The sequence below is a fragment of the Balaenoptera ricei genome, chromosome 2, assembly GCF_028023285.1.
Source record: "Balaenoptera ricei isolate mBalRic1 chromosome 2, mBalRic1.hap2, whole genome shotgun sequence".
Classification (NCBI taxonomy): Eukaryota; Metazoa; Chordata; class Mammalia; order Artiodactyla; family Balaenopteridae; genus Balaenoptera; species Balaenoptera ricei.
Genome location: NC_082640.1, coordinates 133,554,084 through 133,579,012, shown reverse-complemented (window position 1 = coordinate 133,579,012; position 24,929 = coordinate 133,554,084). Strand labels below are relative to the sequence as shown.

Sequence of the window (24,929 nt, the reverse complement as noted above, 5' to 3'; positions counted from 1 at the left end):
ATCGCTTCCATGGTGATGTACCCAGCGCGGACCTCTTGACCCGGAAATCAATCTGCCGTCATGAATGCCGGGTCATGTAGTCCACATCGGAAGTTCGGACTAGGCAGAAGGCTCCTGGAAAAGGAAGTGAAAACGTTGCGAACGTAATGAACGTATCTGGAGCGGAGAAGGCTAGAAAGAGAGAAGGCATTAAGGGGAAGTGACGCTCTCCTCGCTCAGGGCGGAAGTTCCCCGCCCCACCCGTAAGAGTTGGGATTTGACTAAAGGCAAAAGAGGATCTTGCCCGCGTTCGCGTTGTCCACGGCTCCTCCTCTTGCTGCTGCGGGCGTGATTCCTGGGAGTCAGGTATTTTCCTTTTGCTGTCCTTCTGCGGCGCAGGCTTTGGCAGAGTTCTGCTGGAGTGCCGCTGGTGCTGGAGTAAGATGTAAAGAAATGAACGGGAGCAAGCAGGGAGAGAGGCGACATCTTCTTGTGCAGGGCTCAATCGTTGTAAACGCGTTGCTATCTACAGCCCTAAGTGCGATCCTTTCCGCCTGCCGTCCGCTTACCGGGACGGGAGATCCGGCCCAAGGCCAAGCTCAGAGCTCGCGTACTCTTTTTCAAATCTTGGTGTTTTAGGCCTTTACTCTCCTCGCCCTTACCCCCAACCCCCTTTTCCTACTTCGCTTACCCTCCGGTTTTGGAGGGTTACTGGTTTTCTGTCAATGGTTTTCTGTCATTTTTCCTTATCCTTATCACTTTAAGTTCTCTTTGAAAACGTACTTGATCTGGAGATAAATCTGTTTTTCCTTGTAGCTAACCTTCTTTCCCTTATAGGTTCTCAAAGTCTAATGCAGTTCCTCTGTGGCACTCACCCCTTCCCCTCTCCCGCTCCCTCCGCAGCCCCAGCCTCCCTGCAGGATCCTCCCGCGTCTCTGCAGCCTTTCAGTATCCTGGAAACCGAGATTGCAGAGAATTTCAGTTGCTGTTGAAGTTCTTGGCATCACGGTCCTAAGAGAATTCTGCCCTGTAGATTTAGAGCTGATAATAGACGTTTCTTTGTTTTAGGCGAACTGTGAATTTGGTGAGCATTTTTTCTTTCTTGTAATTAAACTTAAGCGGAAACAATTGAAGAGCTGAAGTGCCTGGTGTGAGGCTGAGTTCTTTGGAGTGTGGAAGAAAATATTTTTGGGAAGGAATAATACAGTTGCTTTTGAATGACCCAGTGAGAAAAGTCTGTTATCATTTGAAGTCTACAATTTATGCACTTAAAATGCAAGTGTTCCTACCCTGTTCTGTACCACACGAGATGTCTCAAATACTTTTTTAAGTCTTAGCATACCAAACCACTTTGTAAATAATTTTTGCTGGATAATGGAAGTTCAAAAATAACTTCTGGGTGTTGTCTTAAAGCACAATTTGATTATTATAGGTTTCTTTTCTTTTTTCTTTTTCCCCTTTCTTTTGGGAGTAGAGTAAATGTAAATGGGGCTTGTGTAAACATGCATCCTTCTGTTTTGGTTTAAGTTCTAGGTTGTTACTTTGATTTTAATTAGTCATTTTGGTGTTTAAATGAATCTGCCTAAATTTGGTTTGACTAAAAAAATAATTTTTTTTTTTTTAATTTTAGGGTCAGGGTAAGGGCAGGGGAGTGAAAACCAAGAGATGATTTTAGAAGTTGTCAATGAGAAAGAATGTCTAGTTCTCATATTTCCAACGTAAGAAGTTCAAATTTATACTTTTACTCATGTATGCTCAGACTTCAGGAACTCAATTCAGACTTAACTAAAAGAATGATGTACACATCAGAATGTACACATTAGAATGCCAGTTTATGTTGCAATAGAAGATAACCCTTTCCAGTAGTCAGAATTTTCAGGTTGAAAATCCAGTGCACTCTTTCCTGTATGCAAGAACTTGGCAAGTTGTGTGGTAATCATGGAACAAAGAAAGTGAACTTGGAAAGTCCTGAATTATATATCATCATCAAAATTATGGTAGAAGCTTAAGAATTACCCCTTCTCTCTATAAAGAATACTTTTTCAAGGGGCTTGGATACTTAAATCAACTAGTTATATCCTTTTCCTTGGAACAAAGCACGATGAGTTTTCATTTTGACCCCTTTTCTCAGGGCCCTGTAGATCACTATGTTATAGATTGCAGTCTAGTTTATATCTGTTACCTTTAATTTCCTTGATGAAGACTTGGAAGATGCATTAGTCTTCATGGTGGATGGGACCAGGAAATGGGACCTTATCAGCATCCCATACCTTACTAATTATCTTTTAGAGTTATTTTGTGGAAAATAAATCTCATCCAATTAATGTATATTCTGTTTATTTCTATTACGAAGCAGATTTTTAAAAAATCTTATTCTTGAATTCTAGGAATTGTGTACTGACTAGGGAAGTCTTTTGTATTTAACCATATAGAGAGGTAGGATAAAAATTTTTAAATCAAATTCCAGAACAGTGGAATACACTATTAGGTGAATTAATAGTACACCTCTGAAAGTTGAAAGGGAGTAATTAAGAATACATTGAAAATAGCAAATTCAGATAAAATAAGTTAGTAATTTCAAGATAATTTCAGTAAGTTCAAGAAAGTTTACTTAAATTAATGGATTAGTTAGTTAAATTAAGGAATGTTTCTGATACATACCTTAATTTTTTGAGCTGAAGTTAAGGTAAACACAATTGCCCTAAAAGCATCCTTTATTTCCACAGTCAGAATAAAATATTAATTGGTTGGATGAACCACTATAGTTTTTTCCTTGTTCTTACTCAAATTTTACAGATGTCCAGGAATATTGGAAACCAGTTTGAATTCTGTAAACTGTTAAGAATTTTGTATAGTTTAAGAAGTTATTGTGAAGAATTGCTATGGAAATGAAGGGTGCTATTAACATTAACAAGTAATTATAATTACACTATTATTTGAGTGTTTGCTGTGTGCCATACACTTTGCTGGGTACTTAATGAATATTAACTCATTGAATCCTCACAACAATTTTTTGAGGTTACATCATCTACATTTGTACTGTGGCACATTTTGTGGGTGTTTGCATCAGAAAGTAATTACTCAAATTAGTCAATTTAGCTACTTGCTTAGAGCTCTGGAAAACTTTTGATGGGGGAGAGTGTTGAAACTATAGGATAAAATTAGATTTTTCCATCATTAATCATTCACATCTATTATTATGTATTATTTGTTTATATGTATTTTAATCTTCCTCTTTGGGTTTATGTTCTGAACCCTTTTGGTTTCTTGTTTGAGTCACACCTTTAATAAGGTTAAGAAATTATGAGCTTATTTTTATACATGTAGGATTAAACAGGTTTTCTTGATGTGTATCAGTGTTATATTTCATTTACTTAGGTTTGTGCTCCAAATCCATTGTGCATTTCTGAGTCAAAACGCTACTTTTAAACAAAAAAAAAAAAATTTGTTGCATTTTAAGCACTAATCTGTTAACAGGATTTCACATTTTTTGTAACCAGTTTTTCAGTAGATGGGTTAATTATGTAACTTAGAGCTTTTACTGGATGTAGTAATGGCTTTGGGGACTTGCTTTCTTCTGTGTTATTTTGGAATCTATGATATAATGACTCGTATTATAACAGGCTTCTAATTTTACTTTTGTTTCTCTAGATATAATGAAAGTCAATCTCAGAGAAAAGGAAAATATGCCAACTTGTTCCATAGGCTCACTGTCAAAATTATTATGCCATCATTAGTTGAATTCTTCTGTGAGGAAAATTGAACTGTGGGAAAGAAATTTAAACAATTCTTATTTCTCGACCATTTATTTGCTCTCTTTGTAGCAGATAATTGCCTCTCAGCTGATTTCAGCACCACTGTTTTGTAGCTTAGGTGTCAATTAAGTGTAATAACTCACAACTTGACCTTTAATAGCTTGGTTTCAGAATCTAAAATTGTGAAGCTGCTGTAGACTATGGAATGTTTGATTTTATTTTAAATTTATCTAATGTTATCTTTATATTGTGGATATTTATGTAATAAGAATGTGATTAGAAGTGAAGTACAATGCTATTACCTTTTTAAAACTTTTCAAATGGATACCATTTATTCAACTTTGACTAATCAATCCAGTTACCTGGATTTAGAGTACTCCTAAGTATTTGTTTTATGATACCAAAATTTAAAACAAAAAAGTATGGCAGGGATGTGGGGGAAGAAGAAACAATCCTACTATTATATAAATAACAGAAGGGAATGATTGTTCCATGGACCTCTCTTTATTTCATTTTAAAGGTCTGATGTATTCTTGTATCTGATCTACATAGTGTGTGTGTGTGTGTGTGTGTGTGTATATTTTATATATATGTATATGATCTGTGCTTTTTGGGTTTCTGTTCTGTACCTTTTTAGTTTCTTGTCTGAGTTAAAACTTGAATAAGATTAAGAAATTATGAGTTTATAAGTGAGGCACTATAACATAGTATTTAAGAACTCTGGAGACAGAGTGCAAAGGTTTAAATCTTGCCTTGGGCTTAATTTCTCTGTGCCTCAGATTCCTTCATCTGTTATATGGGAATAATAATAATAACAGTGCCTATCTCATGGTGTTACTCTGAGGATGAACGGAGTTAATACATGTAAAAAGCTTAGAACAGTAGCTGGTACATTATGGCAATCAAAGATATTCTAGATGCTCTTTATAGAATAATTTAGTCTTATCAGGAGTAGCAACAATTATAAATTGGTTCAGTAAATATTTTGAGCAGGTCAACACTGATCAGCATTGTAATTTTTTTTAATGTAATATGTAAAGAACATTGTTCTAAGGTTAAGAAAACATTATAGTCCCAGTAACGTCTTAACTAATTGTGTGATCTTGTTAATTCATCTAAACTCTCTGAACTTCAGGTTCTTCATCTGTAAGTCTTATGTGAAGTTTAGTGCCATATATTTTTTTCTTTATTTCTTTTTTCCTGTACAAAATCTCATAAACATGCAAATGTAGAATAATGTAATGAACCCTTATGTACCTGTCACCCGGCTTCAGCAGGTATCAACTCATGATGTCATATCCATTTCTATCCAATCCCTCATCCTATATTAATTTGAAGCCAATCCCTGACATCATTTTATCTACTGATATTTCAGTATGTATTTGTAAAAGATAAAAACTCTTAAAAACAAAACTATGGTATCACTGTTCAACAACAAAGAATAACAGTGATTAGTTAATATAATCAATAATACAGTCAGTGTACAAAATTCCCAGTTGTCTCCTAAATGTTGTGTGTATGTGTATGTGTATTATATGTGTGTGCACGCACCTGAATGAATCACAGGTTGTATTTGGTTGATAATGTCTTTTAAGTTTATAGTAATCTGTAGGTTCATTCTCATCCTATTTCTTTCCGTTTATTTGTTGAAGCCGTCTACGTTATTTATTCCATAAAATTTCTCACAGTCAGGATGTTTTTGCTGATTGCATCCTTCTGTTATAGTTTAACATGCTTTTTCTGTTTTCTTTATTTCTTGTAAATTAATAGTTGGATCTAGTCTGTTGACTACATGTTTGATTTTGGGGGGGGGTGTGTGGTGAGTGGGAGTATGCAAAAATATTTATAGGTGGTATTATGATCTTCCATCAGAAGACCCTGATGTCTGGTTGTCTCTGTTTTTGTGACATTAGCAGCCCTTCATAATCAATGTCTACCTCTATTAATTCATTAAGATTGTAAAATGGTGATACTCTATCATTCCTTCTTTAATAACTGGAGTACTTTTATAAAGAAAAACTTACCCTCATCTATTTGGTAACCCAGTGGTACAGTTATTATAAGAAAGGCATGATAAATGCTTGATTCTTTCCCTTTATTTGCTAGGTTTCAAATAATGAGTTGATTCATTAGCATCCTCCAGTGGTGAGCACTTTTTTTAAATTATCATAATTTTATTATCATTATGAACGCACGGATTTAAGCATGTCTGCTGTGTTTTAATCAATTGCAGTTACTGTAATTGATGATCAGTTTGTCCCATCTCTTTGACTAATGAGAGCCTATTCAGTTTGGCTCCTAAGTTTTTTATGACCTTAGTCATCATTGATAGCTTTATTGCTACCTAGTATGTAAAGATTCCAAATTTATGGTGACATTTTCTGCCTCAGGTCTGGAATCAGCCATATTTTCCAAAGAGTTCTGTTCCCTTGGAGGGAAACGTTATTTAGGGACATCTGGTGCTAGGAGTGCTCTTTGCTACTGGGTTGGTTGTAATTTCTAGCCCTTTTTAGTAGACAGAGCTAGGAAATACAATTTTTTTCTTAATATACATTTTATACATTTGTATATCTCATATATTTCATATGGTATATACATTGTATTTGTTTTATAGAGACATCCAACTTATCATTCTTTCTTGTGTGGATTGTGCCTTTGGTGTCTTATCTAAAAAAAAAACCATTGCCATACCCAAGGTCATCTAGAATTTACTCCTGTGTTATCTTCTAAGTGTTTTATGGTTTTGCATTTTACATTTAGGTCTGTGATCCATTTTGAGTTAATTTTTGTGAAGGATATAAGTAAGGTCTGTGTCTAAATTCATTTTTTACTTTACATTCCAGCACCATTTATTGAAAAGACTATCTTTTCTCCATCGTATTACCTTTCCTGCTTTGTTAAAGATCAGTTGACTGTATTTATGTGGGTCTGTTCCTAGACTCTCTGTTGTGTTCCATTGGTCTATTTGTCTGTGCTTTCACCAGTGCCACACTGTCTTGGTTACTACAGCTTTATAATAATGCTTGAATTTGGGTAGTGTCAGTTGTTCAACTTTATTCTTCTTTTTCAATATTGAGTTGGCTATTCTGGGTCTTTTGCCTCCCCATAAAAACTTTAGAATCAGTTTGCAACATCCACAAAATAACTTGCTGGGATTTTGATTGGGATTGCATTGAATCTGTAGTGCAATCAGGAAGAACTGACATCTTGATAATGTTGAGTCATCTTATCCATGAACATGGAATATCTCTCCATTTATTTAGCTAGTTCTTTGATTTCTTTTATTAGAATTTTATAGTTTTCCTCATATAGATCTCGTACCTAATTTTGTTAGATTTATATCTAAGTATTTCAGTTTTTAGGTGTTAATGTAAATGGTTATATGTTTTAAATTTCAAATACCACTTGTTCGTTGCTGGTTTATAGAAAATTGATTGACTTTTGTATATTAACCTTGTATCTTGCAAACTTTCTAAAATTGCCTATTCCACTGTCTTGGGTTTGTTTTTTTTTTTTAATTGTTCTGGATTTTCTACATAGACAGTCATGTCATCTGCCAACAAAGAGTTTTGTTTCTTCCTTTCCAGTCAGTGTGCCTTGTATTTCCCTTTCTCATCTCATTGTATTAGCTAGGTGTCATTTTTCATTTCCTTCTCTTATTTTCTGTATCATTCACCTTTCCTGTTTGTTGTTCACTTTTCATCCTGAATAACATCTCCTTGTTGAATCAGACAAATGAGAGTTGAGAGGGGTATGTTTCACAAAACAGCACTTATAATTAAATTAATTGCATGTAAAGGAAGTGAGTACTTAAATGTTTATAGACTTTCAGTTGAAGTTAATTTTGAACCAGACTTTTGCAAATTTGAATTGGATGAAAAGAACATGGGAGAGGAGAGTTTATAGGCAAAAATCTGGCAAATGTGAGAAAATATTTATATAGAGCTGTGGTAATTACATGAGCTTTATTGGAATGAAAGGTCGTTATGGAAAGAATGGGAAATAGTGAAAGTGGGGATCATGAGAAGAGAATGAGACTTAAGTGCTGTATTCATAGCACTTCGAGTTGTGTGGAACTTTAAACTTTACAGAACAATTTTCATGTAACCTTCTGAGATAGGTGGGAGGTATTCTTATTTTATGGATGAAAAAATTAATACTTACATTAAGAAATGTACCAATTCCATATAATAGTATGTGACCCAGTTAGAACTAAAACTCATTATATTTCCAAGGTCCCTATTCTTCGCTGATACTGTTACATTTCTGTTGCCTCACCATAGTACCCTGTACTCATAACTCTTACAGTTTATTATATGTTCCTGTGCATTATCTAATTTGATCCTCAGAAACCTTGTGAGATATATATAGTTCAGGTATTATTATGATCTCACTTTACAGATAAGGAAAATGAAGATAAGGTAAAGTTAATGATGTAAAGTAGCTAGGACTACTTTCTTAATCCTGTCACTTATTTGCTATATCTACTTGCTTTCCTGTTGTTCATTTTTCTCTTTTCAGTCTAGATGTTAACTTTTTCCATTAAACTGAGGCTAAAAGAAGTTAAACAAGTTTAAGAGGTCAACACTATAGTAAGTAAAAAGAACAGACCCTGATCTAAACATGTGCCTTCTGGTTGCTGTTTTCTTACCAATATTCTGTTCTGGAATAAAGTGCCTACTGGAAGACCAACAAGTTTCTTGAGACTTGTCTGTACCCTGATTGAGAATTATTCTGTTAGATGTGTGCAGGATTAGTTGGAGAGATCAGAAGTGGAGGCTGGTGATATCAGCTATAATGTGGTCATGTTAACAAAATTTGTTAATGGACATAAAATTCAAATGAAACAAGTGTGAAATGATGATGTTCTTAATGAAGATAAAAGTTTTAATATTTGGATATTTGCACCTAAAAATGCACAGGAATGAAGTGCTATACTCTCCCAGTCCTACCAACATTTATATTATTTAATAATGTTCAGAATTTTTAAGTTTATTTGATAATACTTTTAAAATAGGAACCAAATTTTCTGCTTTTTTAAATTATCCCCATTACTTGTGTTTGAGGTGTGAATGAGACAGGAAAGAAACAGTTCATATTGTGTAGATGTCTTATATTCCTTTCATCTATTCTAAGTAACTGCTGTGAGCCATTCTGAAGTATCCATGTGTTGATTTCTTATGGCTGCTATAACAAATTACCACAAACTCAGTTGCTTAAAATAACAGAACTTTATTCTCTCACAGTTATGGAGGCCAGAAGTCTGAAATTATTATCACTGGGCTGAAATTAAGGTGTTGGCAGGGCTCTGTGCCCTCTGGAGGTTCTAGGGAAGACTGTGTTCCTTGCCTCTTCCAGCTTCTAGTGGCTGCCAATGTTAATTGGTTTGTGGCTGCATCAATCCAATCTCTGCCTCTGTGGTCAGATTACCTTCTCTTCTTCTGTCTGTGTCAAATCTCCTTCTGCCTTCTTATAAGGTACATGTGATTGCACTTAGGGCCCAACTGGATAACCCAGGATAATCTCCCCATTTCAAAATCCTTAATCATATCTGCACAGTCTTTTTTTTTTTTTTTTGGCTGTAAAAGTACCATTCAAAGTTTCCAGGGATTAGGATGCGGATGTCTTTTGGGGGAGCAATTATTCAACCTACCCCAGTCCTTATTGCCTCTCACTTTTTCTTCTTCTTTTCTTTCTAGTCTCTTTCCTTCTCTTTTATTTTTAATCTTGTTCATCTTCCAGAAGCACGGAGTGTGCTTAATATCTATAATAAAGGAGTTGAATGATTGTTAACTTCCCTTCTAACTCTAAAAGCCTCTGTCTAGTATTTAGTATTTAAAAAACAACAAACATGCAGATAAACAACAAATCTTATTTATTTTGTGCTACCTGTAAAAGTAATCATTTGCAAATTATTTTGAAATAACTATTCATGCTTTTTGTTTTTCTGTAGATGGACCACACATCCCCGACCTACATGCTTGCTAACTTAACCCACTTACATTCTGAACAACTTCTACAGGGCTTGAATCTTCTTCGTCAACATCACGAACTCTGTGACATCATTCTTCGAGTAGGTGATGTTAAAATCCATGCTCACAAAGTGGTACTTGCCAGCATCAGCCCATATTTCAAAGCTATGTTTACTGGAAACCTTTCTGAAAAAGAGAACAGTGAGGTTGAGTTTCAGTGCATTGATGAAACTGCTCTCCAGGCCATTGTGGAATATGCCTATACAGGGACTGTTTTTATTTCACAAGACACAGTTGAATCTCTCCTTCCAGCAGCAAACCTACTCCAGATAAAACTTGTCCTGAAAGAATGTTGTGCATTTCTTGAAAGCCAACTTGATCCTGGTAATTGTATTGGAATTTCTCGCTTTGCAGAGACATATGGTTGTCATGACCTTTATTTGGCAGCCACTAAATACATATGCCAGAATTTTGAAGCAGTTTGCCAGACTGAAGAGTTTTTTGAGCTTACGCATGCTGATTTGGATGAAATTGTTTCCAATGACTGTTTGAATGTAGCTACTGAAGAGACTGTTTTTTATGCACTTGAGTCTTGGATCAAGTATGACGTCCAAGAACGCCAGAAATACTTAGCACAGCTACTTAACAGTGTACGATTACCATTGCTGAGTGTTAAGTTTCTTACTAGATTATATGAAGCAAATCATCTTATTCGTGATGATCGCACTTGTAAACATCTTTTGAATGAAGCTCTGAAGTACCACTTTATGCCTGAACACAGACTCTCTCATCAGACAGTCTTGATGACACGACCTCGCTGTGCTCCCAAAGTACTTTGTGCAGTAGGAGGAAAATCTGGACTGTTTGCCTGTTTGGATAGGTAAATAGGCTTTTAAAGGATTGATGCTAATAGATTTTATACTCTTAAAATTTGCTAATTTGTTATATTTTTAAAATAGTTTGATTTTCCTGTTTATTTGCTTCTTTTTGTTGTTTTCTTTTTAAATCACTTACCTGATTATTTTAATCACATTGTCTTCCATTCTCGACAACACTCTCAATTTTAAACACCTCTCCTCCCTCCCAGTGCACAAATTTTATCCATCCTGGTTATTCATGAACTTTTCTTCCATTTTATGCCCTTTTTTCCTTTGTCAAATCATTTACATCTTTATATGAGTCAGACCAGGTCAGAGGGGATTTATTATTGCTAGCTATATCAAAAAATGCTAAAGAGGAGAGCTAGGAATTTGTGATGAGGTCAGACTGGGACAAGAATATGTTTGAATGAATACAGTTAATCAGAGTAACCACCAAGAAAATAAAAAACAGGATATTGATATAAATCATGGACTTTACATGCAATTTATTTTCTTCAGCGTAAATATTTTTTTAACAACAGTAGTAAAAAGTGCTTTCTTTTCTGATAACTTAGAGTAGGAGTTGTCAGACTTTTTCTATAAAGAGCCAAATAGTAAATATTTTAAATTTTGTCATCGTCATATGGTCTTTGTTGTAACTACCCAAGTCTGCCATTATAGTGCAAAAGCAGCCATAGGTAATACATAAATAAATGAGCATGGCTGTGTTCCAGTAAAACTGTATTTACAAAAGTATCTGGTGGGCTGAATTTGGCCCATGGCCATCATTGATTTAGAGCATTCTACAAGTAACTTTTTTTGTTTGTTTGTTTATTTGTTTAATTTTTATTTTATATTGGAGTATAGTTGATTAACAATGTTGTGTTATACAAATAACTTTTATACATTGAAAATATAGCTGGATGTTACCTTCCTTTTCCCTTAAATGGGATTGCTTTATGAAAACTTTTGTATTTAATTTATTTCTTTAATATTTAATATTCTAAATATTAGAATAAATATTAGAATATTTAATATTCTAAAATATTTCGAAACATTTGGTAGATTGCATTTCTTTCCTCCAATAGGAGGAAACTGTTGATGTTTTATCAGTGTCAATTGGTATGTTCTTTATCTTTTAAAAAGTCTCAGTGTACATTTTAATTGTGGTCTAAAACTAGATTTGTTGAGATTGGGCTAACAATAGCTTTAAAGTTCCCTTGTGCCCCTCCTTGATGCCATCTCCTTCTCTCCCCCAGAAGTAACCAGTATTCTGAATTTTTAATGTATTATTCCCTTGCTTTTTGTTATAATTTTGCCACATATTATATGTGCCCCAGTATATAGTTAGGTTTTACACATTTTTATGTAAATGCAGTAGTACCATGTATATTCTTCAGAGATGTGTTTTATCATTGAGCAGTAAGTTTATGAAATTGAGATTGCATGAGGAAATAATTCATTTAGTTTCATTGGCGTATGGTATTATAGTAGATGGACATAATACAACATTTTCTTTCTACTGTGAGTATGATGACTGAAAATTGATTGAAATGTTTCACATATACGGAAAAGTCCACAAATTCTAAGTGTACAGCTCAATGAATTATCACAAAGCAAACATTACAAACCATTTCAAGAAAAGAACATGAACAACACCCAGAAACCATCCTTAAGTTCCCTCCCTGTCCTCCCCAAAGGTAACCACCACCCTCATTTCTAATCTAGAGATTAGAAGTGTTTTTGAACTTGATAGAAATGAGACTATACTGAATATATTCTTTTGAATTTGGCTTGTTTCCCTCAACATTATATGTGTAAGATTCATCGCTGTTACATGTAGTTGTAGTTTGTTCATTTTCATTGCTGTATAGTATTTTCTTACATGATATGCACAATTTACTTATCCATTTTATGGTTGATGAAAAATTTGGATTGTTTCCAGTTTTCAACTATTACAAATAATGCTACTGTGAACACTGTTGTACATATACATATGTGTGCATTTCTCTTGGGTGCATATCTAAGAATGGAATTGCTTTGTCATGGGGTGGGTGTACCACATCTTATTTATCCATTCTCCTTTTGATAGATGACTGTGTTGAGCTGCTGTAAACCTTTCTCTATTTGTGTTCTTTTGCAAAACTGGCTGCAATAGGCATTCAGTAGAGTAGATACACAGGAATGAAATTGCTGTGTCAGAGCATACGTGTATCTTCAGTTTTGCCAGATATTGTTTATGGGCCATTTTGATGTTTTAAATTTAATTTTTTCTGCTTATTCTTTAGTGTGGAGATGTACTTTCCTCAGAATGACTCTTGGATTGGTTTGGCACCCCTGAACATTCCTCGCTATGAATTTGGAATATGCGTTTTAGACCAAAAAGTGTATGTTATAGGTGGTATTGAAACTAACGTGCGTCCTGGCATCACTATCAGAAAACATGAAAATTCAGTCGAATGCTGGAATCCTGATACAAATACCTGGACTTCTCTTGAGAGAATGAATGAGAGCCGAAGTACCCTTGGAGTAGTGGTACTTGCAGGAGAACTTTATGCTTTAGGTGGTTATGATGGACAATCTTATTTACAATCTGTAGAGAAGTATATTCCCAAAGTAAGAAAGTGGCAACCTGTGGCACCAATGACTACAACAAGAAGTTGTTTTGCCGCAGCTGTGTTGGATGGAATGATATATGCCATTGGTGGGTATGGTCCTGCCCACATGAACAGGTATTTAACTTAATCAAGTTGTATATGCTTGTAGATTTTTAAGAGTATCATTAACAATGATTTCTGGATTTTAAACAATTTGTGTATATGAATGAACTTCCCTTTTTAATTTTTAAAGTAATATTGATAGACATTTGGGAAACTTAACCTGCTCCACAAGTATAATTGTAACTGTTTTACAAGGAGATTTAATACAAACCTAAAAATCAAATCCTTTTTATTAAATTTTACATTCATTCATTCAATATAAATGGACTAGATTTTAGAATTCAGCAATCTGAAAATAAGATGAAGTTAGATAATTTTAGATTTGGGGTGGTGTGTGTATGTATAAATGTGTGTGTCTGTATGTGTGTGTATGGATGGATGATCTGTTACTACATTGTTTAAAAGAACAAAAAAGTGGAAAATGTAATTTCTATATGCTTACACAATATTATAACACATCATAAACTTTAAGCCTTATTTAAATATGCCATTCTGGATTCTTATTCTGTAATCATACATGTATCATTATGTATCTGAGCTGTGCTGAAATTTAAATATGAGATTTCTGTATCTTATAGTATTCTCTGAATAAAGGAGAAATATATATATGAGAAAAACAAAAGCATAAAGTGCTTATATGGAAAATTAATCATAATTCTGAACCTTTGTTGAAAGTCGATCTTCCAAAGATTTTCTCTCTGATAGTATTTTATCTCTAATAGTGGTATGTGTTTTATTTATTGTGAGCATTTTAATAAAGGAGAGTATGTGGTGGTTTGTTAACAGGCTGAGAAAGTAATGAGACAACACCATTTCATCTATAAATTTTTATTTCTGTGTAGGCTAAATTTTTCTCCCTTTTTATTGCTCCTTTAGTTGAAGGAAAAGTATTTGGGACCCAGACATGCATTTCTATTTTTTGAAAAGCTGCTAGCAGAAATTTCTAAGATAAAAGGTTAAGTACTTTAATTTTGAGATAATGCTCTTGAACTTTAAGCTTTTGTTACAGTTTTTCACAGGATTTTTCTTGTCTAGTGATTTTGCTCTAACAGTTTTTATCCTGGTGTCCTTTCAGAAATAGTTGTAGTTTAGTCTTCTAGTCTAGTCTAGTCTAGTCCCTATTCTGAACTTACTCTCAAATGCTTTAGGCTTTCTTGAGAAGTTAGGTTAGGACCAGAACAAGCTCAACCAACTTGCCTTTGCACCCCTTCAGGGAAAGTGTAGGCTTAAAGGCCTTCTGGGATTTTCTAGGAAAGCTTATTTGGAAATTCTGATTTGATTTGGATTTCCATAATGCAACTTGGAAATGCCAAGAATTCTCTGGAATACAGACTTTATTTAAATCCGTGAATTCTCATAAATTACTCTGATTATTATAATCATTACAATAATCATTATTATGATTAGCCAGTTTGTGTTATGAAGTATGTAGTGTTTGCTTTACAGTTAGTCAACATGAATTCACCTATAAGAAAAAAATTCCTCTTCTTTCCTTCTCTTCATCTTCCCTTTTCCGTAGCTGAGGGGAAAATCCTTAGTATCTTTAGGAACAGTCTATATTCAGTTTGTGATTTTCAGAGTCCTTTCACATGCATACTCATTGGACTTTATTCTTACATGAATCCTTGAGGTTATATTATCCCCATGTTTACAGGAAATGACTTATCCAGGAATACACAAATCCAAAGTGGTAGGACTAGGTATGTATTATTAGTACTTGAACCCAGATTTTCTGACTTCAAATGCTCCATGCTTTTAATACACCTTGCTGCTTGTACAATATAATAGAGTAGGGTATGGCTATTATTGCAACAGTCTACAAGGTAAGCTTTTATCCCTGTGATTTTATCAGCAAAATCTGAACATTTGGGACAAACTACTCTTGTTTTATATCTGTCCGTTTGCACTTTTAAAACTCTGGTGGGTTTTAGTTGCTTTAGTAGGAAGAGTGACACAAAGGATATGTGAATTAATTCTTTCTTTTGTGAATATTTGCAGTGTGGAGCGTTATGATCCAAGTAAGGACTCCTGGGAGATGGTTGCATCTATGGCAGATAAAAGGATTCACTTTGGTGTGGGTGTCATGCTAGGCTTTATTTTTGTGGTGGGTGGACATAATGGTGTTTCACATTTGTCAAGCATTGAAAGATATGACCCTCATCAAAATCAGTGGACTGTGTGTAGACCAATGAAAGAACCCAGAACAGGTAATAATAACATACCAATTTCTAAACATGCAGGACAATATTTTTTATAGTGATGTTCTTGAAATAGTAGTTTCTTGGGATATAACAGTAAGAGTATTATTACTTGTCCAGAAAAAACTTTTTTTGTGATAAACTTGACTGACAACTTGATTAGACAAAACTATATATATTTTTTTACTGTGATTTTAATATGCCAATGTGCATATTGTTATTTTTTAAACTTCTACAACACATCTTGAGAAATGCTGGTAATAGAAAGTACCTTATAGAAGCTCTTTGTGTCCATGTAACAAATGTTAATTGTTTTATGTGTTACACACACATGTGCACACACACCCAGGATCCTAGGGTTGTTCTATTTTGTTTTTTATTGTACATCAGCAGTCTGTATGTTACTTTCAAATGTTCTCTCCTCCTTAAGGGATATAGTTATAGTTGATCTAGAAAGGGTTGGGTTTCAGGTTTCATAAAGAAAAACAAATACACCTTTGAGTAAAAGAAGAAATTATCCTTAAACCCAAACTCAAATCACATTATTTTAAAAGGAACATTTTAAGTTACTGGTGGAAATGCTTTAGGAGTATTCCTTGCATTTATGATTAAAGAAACTCCTGAAAAATAAACATACGAAGGAAATTGAAAGGCTTGTTTACTAGAATTAGTTTCTGTGGTACCATTGAGAAGGAAAACCATAAAACAATGAAAACGTAAAATATTTGGGTAGCCTTGTTCTTTTTAGAACTATATATATATAAAGTAAAATTTTTAAAGCATAAATTATATAGTTCAATATATATTTAAAATTTTAACACGTTTGAAAACAAAAATTAATGGTTTTTGAAAAATATAAATTGAGAAGAAAGCATATGGAAAGATATATACTACATTCTTAATATTTAACTGTGGTGGAGAGAGGGAGAGTAGGATTGAGGAGGAGAGATGAAGGAAGACTTCAGCTCTTTTATACTAAGGGATTTTTTTTCCAGTAAGCACATATTGCTATATTGCTTGTATAATTAATAATAGATTGTTAAAATGTATTTTAAGAAAACATTTAAATACAAATTTAATTTAGTGCGAAGTCTGCTTCATGGTTAACATATTTTTTCCCCTATTTTTACCCACCTTTCCTAGGAGTTGGTGCTGCAGTAATTGATAACTACCTTTATGTAGTGGGTGGTCACTCAGGGTCTTCCTATCTGAATACCGTGCAGAAATATGACCCTATCTCAGATACATGGCTGGATTCAGCTGGCATGATATACTGTCGCTGCAATTTTGGATTAACTGCACTTTGACAAGTGTGGACTTGTGGAAATAGCGTAGTGATGAACCTTGTGCTGCATGAAAGGATGCCCAGTTTTCTGAAGCCCAAAAGCTACATTGCTTTCTTTTTAACTTGAAATGGCATGAAGACTCAAAGTTTTGTTGGGTACTTTGAACTGACAAGTAGCTTTGGTTGCTCTTGATTATACAGTGAATCAATAATCCAAGAAAAAAAAAAAAGGAAAGATCTTGCCAATTGAATTGTGCACTTTTTTTTCCTAATACTGGGATAGAATAGTTTTATGTTCATAAGTGTACATGTGGAGAAAACCTTGCTGCTTTTTAAAAAAAATTTAGCTTTCTTCCTCCTCCTTGTTCTGCACCGTTTTTTACCAGGATGAGAGATGCTTAGATGCTGGAGTATACTGAGTGACTAGACAGAGTGCTGATACTGTTGGATATAAATTCATATGCTTCACATTTTAAACAAAGGGCTGCTTTTTTTTTCTGGTACTTTTAAGGGTTGTAAATTACATGCCATACTGAGTCACCTGGATATTCTTCCTGCTAAATGGCTTTAGGGCTGGGGATGTAATAAGCTTTCAAGATAAATGCATTTACTATCATGATTTCGGGTCCTATTTTAAGCAATCAGATACTTACTGTGTATGCCTTTTTTATATGGGCAGGTTAATGCTGGATGAATTTAGTTACCCATCTATGGTATGCTAAGCATGGATAGAAAGAGTTAAGCATATCAGTTTCAATTTTTTTTTAGTAGTCCAGCAGGCTTCCCAGTGTTGATGTAAATATTTGATAAATGTTTAGTACCACCCTTAGTGCACATTAAGTTTTTTCATATATGCTTACAATAATTTTAGTTTTTTTAAGACTTTTGTTTGCTTTTTCAAAGTATTCAGATATAAAAATGGTGCTAACTGTAGGATCTGTAACAGGGCTATAAAAATGTTCTTTTGGATGTTAAATATGAGATACGCATGACGTGTTTTGATAGTATTTTTCATTTTTACCGGCTCGGTTCATTTGTGCTTATTAAAAATGTTAGTGTTTATACTAATATTTACATCCAAAAAACATTCAAATGGCCTGTTATGCTTTTCATGGTTCCTGAATAGTGATTTAAAGAAAGATACATTTTATCTTCTTTCTTCTTGTGCTAGATGTTACATGCCCTTCTTAAAAACAGAAATATATGCATTAAATATAAAGCACTAGGCAGTTAAGCATTATTTTGTACATTTCTTAGGTAACTGAATATTTTAAAGTTATTGAGGAAAACTGGAACTTGATGTTTACTTGAGTAATGGTTCTAAATTCAGTTCCACTTTGACTAAAGAAACGATCTTTTAAAGCAAAATTGTTTGCTTTACCCAAGTGACAGCTTATTTAAAAGAACTGGTTAATTCATTTTGTTTTGCATGTTTTAGTAATGTCTCTTAATCTTGAATACATTACTTTGCATTTTATTAGGATGTTGGTACTTGTGTTTTTGGTACTGTAGTCATTTTGTTTTCCTTCCCTTGATTTTTTCTTTCTCTTTTCTTTTTTTTAACTGCCCACTATCTCTTTATAGTCTCTACAAAACTATATTTGTTTCCTAAGAAAAAGTTCATATTGCATTCTTAAGTGCCATAATGTTCAGAACTATTGTTAAGAAGCCATTTGTAATTATAAAACATAGGTTCATTTTTAGCATATATGTTATTTCTTGAAAACTATTTATAGCCAGGCAATTTTCAGTTTTCCTTGTTCTTCCATAAACTGCCAGTTGTAGACTTAAATATATACTGCAAAACTGTGTGAACTCATCTTTAATCATATAAGTAGTTTCATGCTTTATGAATATTTGCACAGATTATAAAACCTTGCAAGTGATTTTTAGTCTCTTTCTAATTAAGAACTCAACAGGAGCTACTAATAAAATTGACAGGCTGAATATTTTCTATGTTGCTTGTTTGAATAACTTAATGATATATAGCAATAACTTTTTAATTGATTTGAATAAATCTGTTGAATAGAAACAAGGTGCACTATTGTGATTGGCCTAGACTTCATTTAAAGAAAGCAATTTAAAATAGATTCCATCACATACTTAATTTTAAATCCCCATCTCAATTTTCTTTTTGTTTATATCAATCAGAAAGAATTGTTATTCTTGATAACATTAACAATGTTAATCAATTATTAAATACATCCTATTACACTGTTTTTAAGCCCCTCTCCCCAGAAGATAAGGGAATTTGAAAGACTATAGAAATTTATTTTAATTGTAAACAGATCTATACTATACATTTTATTTTCACAATGTTTTCCTCACATATCATCCCCACTATCAAATTAGTATAAAATATATAATCGTTTGGTAAATTAGACCAAAGATATAAGTTGATCATTGTTTTGGAAGAATCTAAATTTCTTCTCAGTGAAGACTAAATGTGAAACATTTTGGGCAGTAGTAAGAGCAATATACTAGAGAACAAATTATGAAACCCTGTGAAAGGAAGAGAAAAAAAAACCCCAAATTTAGAAATATTTATTTTAGGTTTGCTAAACCTACTTAATTGTGCATAAGAACCAGAGTATTATGACCTGACAGCTGATAACTTTACAATAGAGCCTTCTCATTCAGCTTGTGAGAAGTTTCATCATGAATACTTTGCTGACAAATTGTGAATTTAAAGCCACATTTCTAGTGTTAAAAAGGATCGAAATGTTTGATTATAAATTCCCAGGGTTAAAGATTTTAGAAATAATTTTATATACTCAGGCAAGGAGGAGAAAGCTATTTAAGATTGCCCAGAACTATTTTGGAAAAAAGTAACAGTGGGAAATAGAAATTAATTTAATCATTTAGAAGATAATTGCCTTCTATAATTATGTTATGAAGACTTAATCTGTTAGAAATGTTTGGCTATTTAATATTTGTTAAATATAGTAATAGAACTCAAGTGATTTTTAATGTAACCCAAAGGATAGTTATATAAGTTCCTTATATTATTGCTAATACTGTTTTAAACATGAATGAATATTACATTTTAGGACGTGGTATCAAAGTAATAGGAGAATGGCATTAGGTTTTGAAAAATTATTTTGATAACTTGACAAATATGGAGGGTCTACTATATGAGATACTGTGCTAGATGCTATGGGGGCTAGAAATATAAATAAGATATAGTCTTTTCACCCAAAGAGTAAAATATAGTAAGGGAGACCTGTACCCAAATAACTATTATGGTAAAGTGTGAATCTAATTCCTTATTTCTGACATCATGAAGTGATTGGAGATCCAATTTATGTATAAACATTTGTGTCCTCTAGTGTCCAATTAGGTTTTATTGACATGAAAGAGAATTATTTAAAAGCTGATATTTATAGAACTCCAACTTTCCTAAAATTGGATAATATATTTTCTAGTAGAAAAACAGAATTATAGAAACTTAAAAAAAATATTATGTTATCAAGGCTCTGGCTAACATTGAAGGAAATATATGTAAATATAATGCTGTTTGTTTTCAGTTTTGGTGTTTGATTTCTGGTATTGTCACCGAAGTGCTCATTTTCAGGAAAATCAGATTCTACAATAAATACACTGCTTAAAGTTCAATAAACTTGTGATAACCTCTATAACCTCTGTAGTTTGAAAGTTAATAACTTATAAAGATGTCACACATCAAGTTAACATCCAGTTCTACTTCTTAACCTTTTTTTTTCCTTTGTAAGACAGCACTTTAGTTAGACATGATTTAATTAGATACAATTATTCTGTGACTGGATGTTTATTAGATTTTCACTTACAGTATATTGATTCAGTATTGATTCACATTTGAAGAGTGAGGAATACAATAAGTTTTAAATATTACAGGTTTAAAGGTTTTCTTAATGGTGTGAATATGGAGTCAAAAATCCAGTTTACATCTCTGCGGAGAGAAAAATTGCTATCCATATCTTTTTATTTTATACATATTTAACTAGAGATAATTTATGGTTAATTTTGTCAAGTTATCATGTGTTCAGTCCCATTTATTTTAAAATCCTAAGCAAAAAGTTCCAAGTTTGCCTTAAAAACAAATGAAATTAAAGAACTGGATGATAATGCCTATATTTTTGCCTTATGAATTGTGCTGTATCATAAACCAGAGATGGTTTTGATTTTAACAGGATTTTGAAATTTTGTAGATGTAGAGTACTAATATCTGTACTCTCTTGCAAAGAATGTGATCTAGTTGTGGATTATGTTAATGTTTAAGTGTTTTTGTATATGTATTTTACCTCTGAATATGTATCTTTTTAGCATCAGGGTTTTATTTTTGTTTACATAGTAAAGTGGCATTTAACTTGTTGAAGGTTGTATTCTTTTGTCTTTTATTTTTAAAGTTCTTTGTGTGTACTATTGTGGTAATGCTCTGTACTGAGTATGGTTAAATTTCATTTAATGTGAAATATTAAAAATAAACTTGAAAAACAAGACTTTGTGTGTGTCCATTGTTGTGAATTGACCCAAGCTAACTTTGTCATGCTTAACTCTTAGGTTCTTTTAGGTAGATAGTGGCCACAGAAGTTGAGTTCGATGTGGGATAGCCACTCCTTTACATCCTGATTACCAGGTTATAATGAAAACATGTCTTAGGCTAAATACTGCTGCACATTTAGACACTTATTAAAGAAACATTCATTAACAAAGCAAGCACAAAAGAGTTCAGTTGATAAGTTCATTGCAGTCCCAGCTTTTTATCTTTTTAGATTCTTGAACCAGCCTTATAAGAGGGGTTTACTTGAGGCAGACATGGCAGCATTCTAGAGGTTTCTGTTATTTTTATGGCCAGCATCAGGTAACCAATAGGCCTCCTAAAGGAAGAGCTGTAAACCTAGGTACTATCTTTAAGGAAGTTGTGAACTACAGGCCTGAAAGGATTCTGATAACCTGTCCATACAAGGGTTGGAAATGTATTTGTAGACCGTCCACATATCTTGAAACTTTAATTTCACCAGTAAGAGCAACTTTTTGGTATCACGTTAGGCTACAAGCCACTATTCCCTAATAAATACCCCTGACATTTAGTATACTAATTAGCAAAACATCGGATACCGATCAAATTATGGATAAGAGATGTATTTGTAGCTGCCGGGAGAATGGGTTTCCTGGTTAGCATGCCAGCTAACCATCCCTCAGCTGCGTTCTTAGTGAGGGCAACTCCTGCAGTTGAAGTAGAAACTTAACATATATGCTGAAGTATTTAAAGTATTATAGATGACGTATGTTAATACATGTTTTGAGAGTACGTATTAAAATATTGGATTTAGATTTCTTGATGCTTTTGAAGTTCTGCTTTTTAATTCTAAGACATGCACAGATAGCTCTTACATTACCCAGAAAATCTGTCAGCAGACAGTTAAGAGCTTAATATGTTAAAGACATGATGGAAGGTATAGAGGAGTAACAAGCCTTATCTTACAATCTGCTTGAGGAATGAAAAAGACACCTCGGTTGCTTTCTGGGGTTTTTTTTGTTTGTTTGTTTTTTCAGGGAGGGAGAATTGAAGAGATAATGCTACTCTAGCAGAGCTCTACTGGTGCCTCTCATGTTCTTTCTAAAATTACTAGATGCTTCTCTTGTTTGGGGCCAGTGCAGTAATGGAAGTAGAAGTTTCAACTCAGTTTGGAAGACTGTGATGAGTGGATTGTAGGAATCAACAATAGACTCATAATGGGATACAAAAAGCTGTTCCAGGAGTCCAAACTCTTAAGGCTAGGAGTAAAATTGAGTTCTGTGTCAAGGTAGTATTAAAACAGTACGCATGGGTTTTGATATGTCTTCCAGGCTTTTTTTTCCCCTCTTTTTAATAGAAATGGAATCTGCATGTACCCATCACCCAGCTTCAACAATTAATCACATTTTGTTAATCCTACTTTTCCTTATCCACCCTTTTTTTTTTTTTTTTGGCTGAAATATTTTAGAGAGAATCCCAAACATGCAATATAATATGACTGTAAATAATTGAGGCTGCATCTGTAAGTGATAAGGACACAAAATTTTCATTCTGTAAGCTACACCGATATAATCACACTTAAAAATTGAATACTTTTGTATTATTTAGTATAGTCTGTATTCAAATTTCCCTTATTGTCTCAAAATTTTTTTCTGTTAGTTGGTTGAGTCAGGATCTAAATAAGGTTTATACATTGCATTTTACTGTTACATCCCTAAGTCAATTTTAATCTCTACCAGTCACTGCCCTCCTCCCCCTTTTCATGCCATTTACTTGTTAGTATATGTGATTGTTCGTCTAGTAGATTGTCCCACATTCTAGATCTGGCAGATTGCTTTTTGTGTGTTTTGTTTGACTTACTGTCCTATTCTGCAAATGTTCTATAAACTAAAACTGATGGCTGCAGAGTCTTCATTAGATTCAGGTTTTTTTTTTTTTTTTTGCAAACATAGTTGATGCTGCATATACCTCCTATTGTATTGCATCTGAGGCATATTATGTCTGGTTATCCCACTTTTAGTGATGCTAACATTAATCATAGTTTGAGTTCAGTTGTCAACCTGATGCCTTCATTATCAATTTCCCCATCAAACTCTCACCAGATGGTTTTAGCAGCTATTAGTGACTACTGCTGGATCCATTATCATATTGAGTTGTAAAATAGTAGTTTTCTAACTCTGCCATTCCTTCTGCTTTTATTAGCTGGAATTCTATAAAGGAAAGCATTTCCTCATCACTTATTTGGGTAACTTGAGATAAGGTCTATTAAGGAAAGGCTGGGGAAATTGTGCGATTCATTCCTTTCTCAATCTTTAATGAATTAGTGCCCTAAAAAACTCCAAAGGTGATCAAGTATCATGAGCTCATGATTTTTTTAAAGATCTTTGTTTGAATATATGTGTTTCAATCAACACATCTTAAGCCTGTGTATAAGATTAAGTTCCATTGAAAGCCTCCTTTCTTTTAAAGAATTATTTTCACATAATTTAAAATAAAGACAAACTTACAGAGAAGTTGTAAGAGTAATACAAAAAATTACTATATACCTTTTTCAAGGTACACCAGTTTTTGACATTTTGCCACGCTTGTTTTATCATCCTTTCATCTTTTTCAAGCCATCTGAAAGTAGGATGCATACATTGTCTTTTTATCCCTTAATACTTTAAGCACATATGTCCTAAGAATAAGGATATTCATTCTCTTATTAACCACAGTTCAGGTATCAAATTCAAGCATTGTTGTGTTTTGGCTTTTCCTTTTCATTTTCTTCCTCAGATCTAGAATCTCTAAATGGTATTTAGAGGTCCCAATGTTTTGCTTGTGTTTTCTGCTACTGAGTTGTCCTTGCTTATAGGCTATTCAATAGGCAGAGTCAGGAAATGCCTCCTTTTAAATTTTACTTTATTTTACTTAAATTCTTGGATTTTAATGTTTTTTTTCTTAGCTTGAAAATCTTGGTTTCTATCAACATTAACATAATTTAATTACCTATTTAATTTGTTTTACAACATACTTATAATGTTTTCAAAATAACAATACTGATATAAATAATAAGACCAATGAATGTAGTTGAGTCCTTTGTGACATTTTTTGTCCTTAGAATATATTTCAGAAGGATCAAAAATAAAAACACTGGTTTTAGTGTCAAATGAAGTAATATTTTTATTTGGTTAAAGCATAATTGACTCATGTACAGTGAGGCTATTTTAATTGAGGTTTTAATTTTTAGAACTATACTTTCTAATCTAATTTTATTTTAAAATTATATGGAATATTTACTTGACTACAAAGTTGAAACTATACGAGAAGATGCATTCACGGAAGTTTTGTCTGCATTTCCATCTCTTTCACTCTGTTCATTTTTATTACTTTATAGGTAATCATTTTTATTAGATGCTTGTTCCATTATTTCATTTTGAAAAAATCCTTCCCCATTTCCTTACCAAAAAAATAGCATACAATAAAAACACTTTTTTCCACTTAAAATATTCTGGAGATTATGTCATGTTAATATATTAAGATAATTCTTAATCTTTTTTACAATTACATAGTACCTTGCTGTGTAGATATACCATAGGACTTTTATCTAGTCTTGTGCTGATGGACATTTGGGTTGTTTTTAGACTTTCGCATTTACAAATAATGCCACAATGAATAGCCTT

The 24,929-nt window shown here is 33.2% G+C and overlaps 1 protein-coding gene across 2 annotated transcripts; it reads left to right on the top strand.

Annotated features, from left to right (window-relative positions):
* The first annotated feature begins 122 nt into the window (after positions 1–122).
* KLHL28 (kelch like family member 28) lies at positions 123–21,159 on the top strand. Of its 2 annotated transcripts, none has more exons than XM_059914154.1 (5): positions 123–345; positions 9,688–10,586; positions 12,855–13,298; positions 15,285–15,493; positions 16,628–21,159. In XM_059914154.1, exons 2-5 carry the CDS (start codon positions 9,688–9,690, stop codon positions 16,789–16,791), a joined length of 1,716 nt encoding a protein of 571 aa, XP_059770137.1. In that variant the 5' UTR covers positions 123–345; the 3' UTR covers positions 16,792–21,159. The 2 variants fall into 2 exon arrangements, with proteins under 2 accessions (XP_059770137.1, XP_059770138.1); XM_059914155.1 differs by lacking the exon at positions 123–345 and adding an exon at positions 967–1,063.
* The last annotated feature ends 3,770 nt before the right edge of the window (positions 21,160–24,929 follow it).

Coding starts and splice junctions, on each gene's coding strand:
- KLHL28 (XM_059914154.1), top strand. CDS start 9,688: ATGGACCACACATCCCCGACCTACATGCTTGCTAACTTAACCCACTTA. Junction 10,587..12,854: donor CTGTTTGCCTGTTTGGATAG/GTAAATAGGCTT, acceptor CTTATTCTTTAG/TGTGGAGATGTACTTTCCTC. Junction 13,299..15,284: donor GGTCCTGCCCACATGAACAG/GTATTTAACTTA, acceptor GAATATTTGCAG/TGTGGAGCGTTATGATCCAA.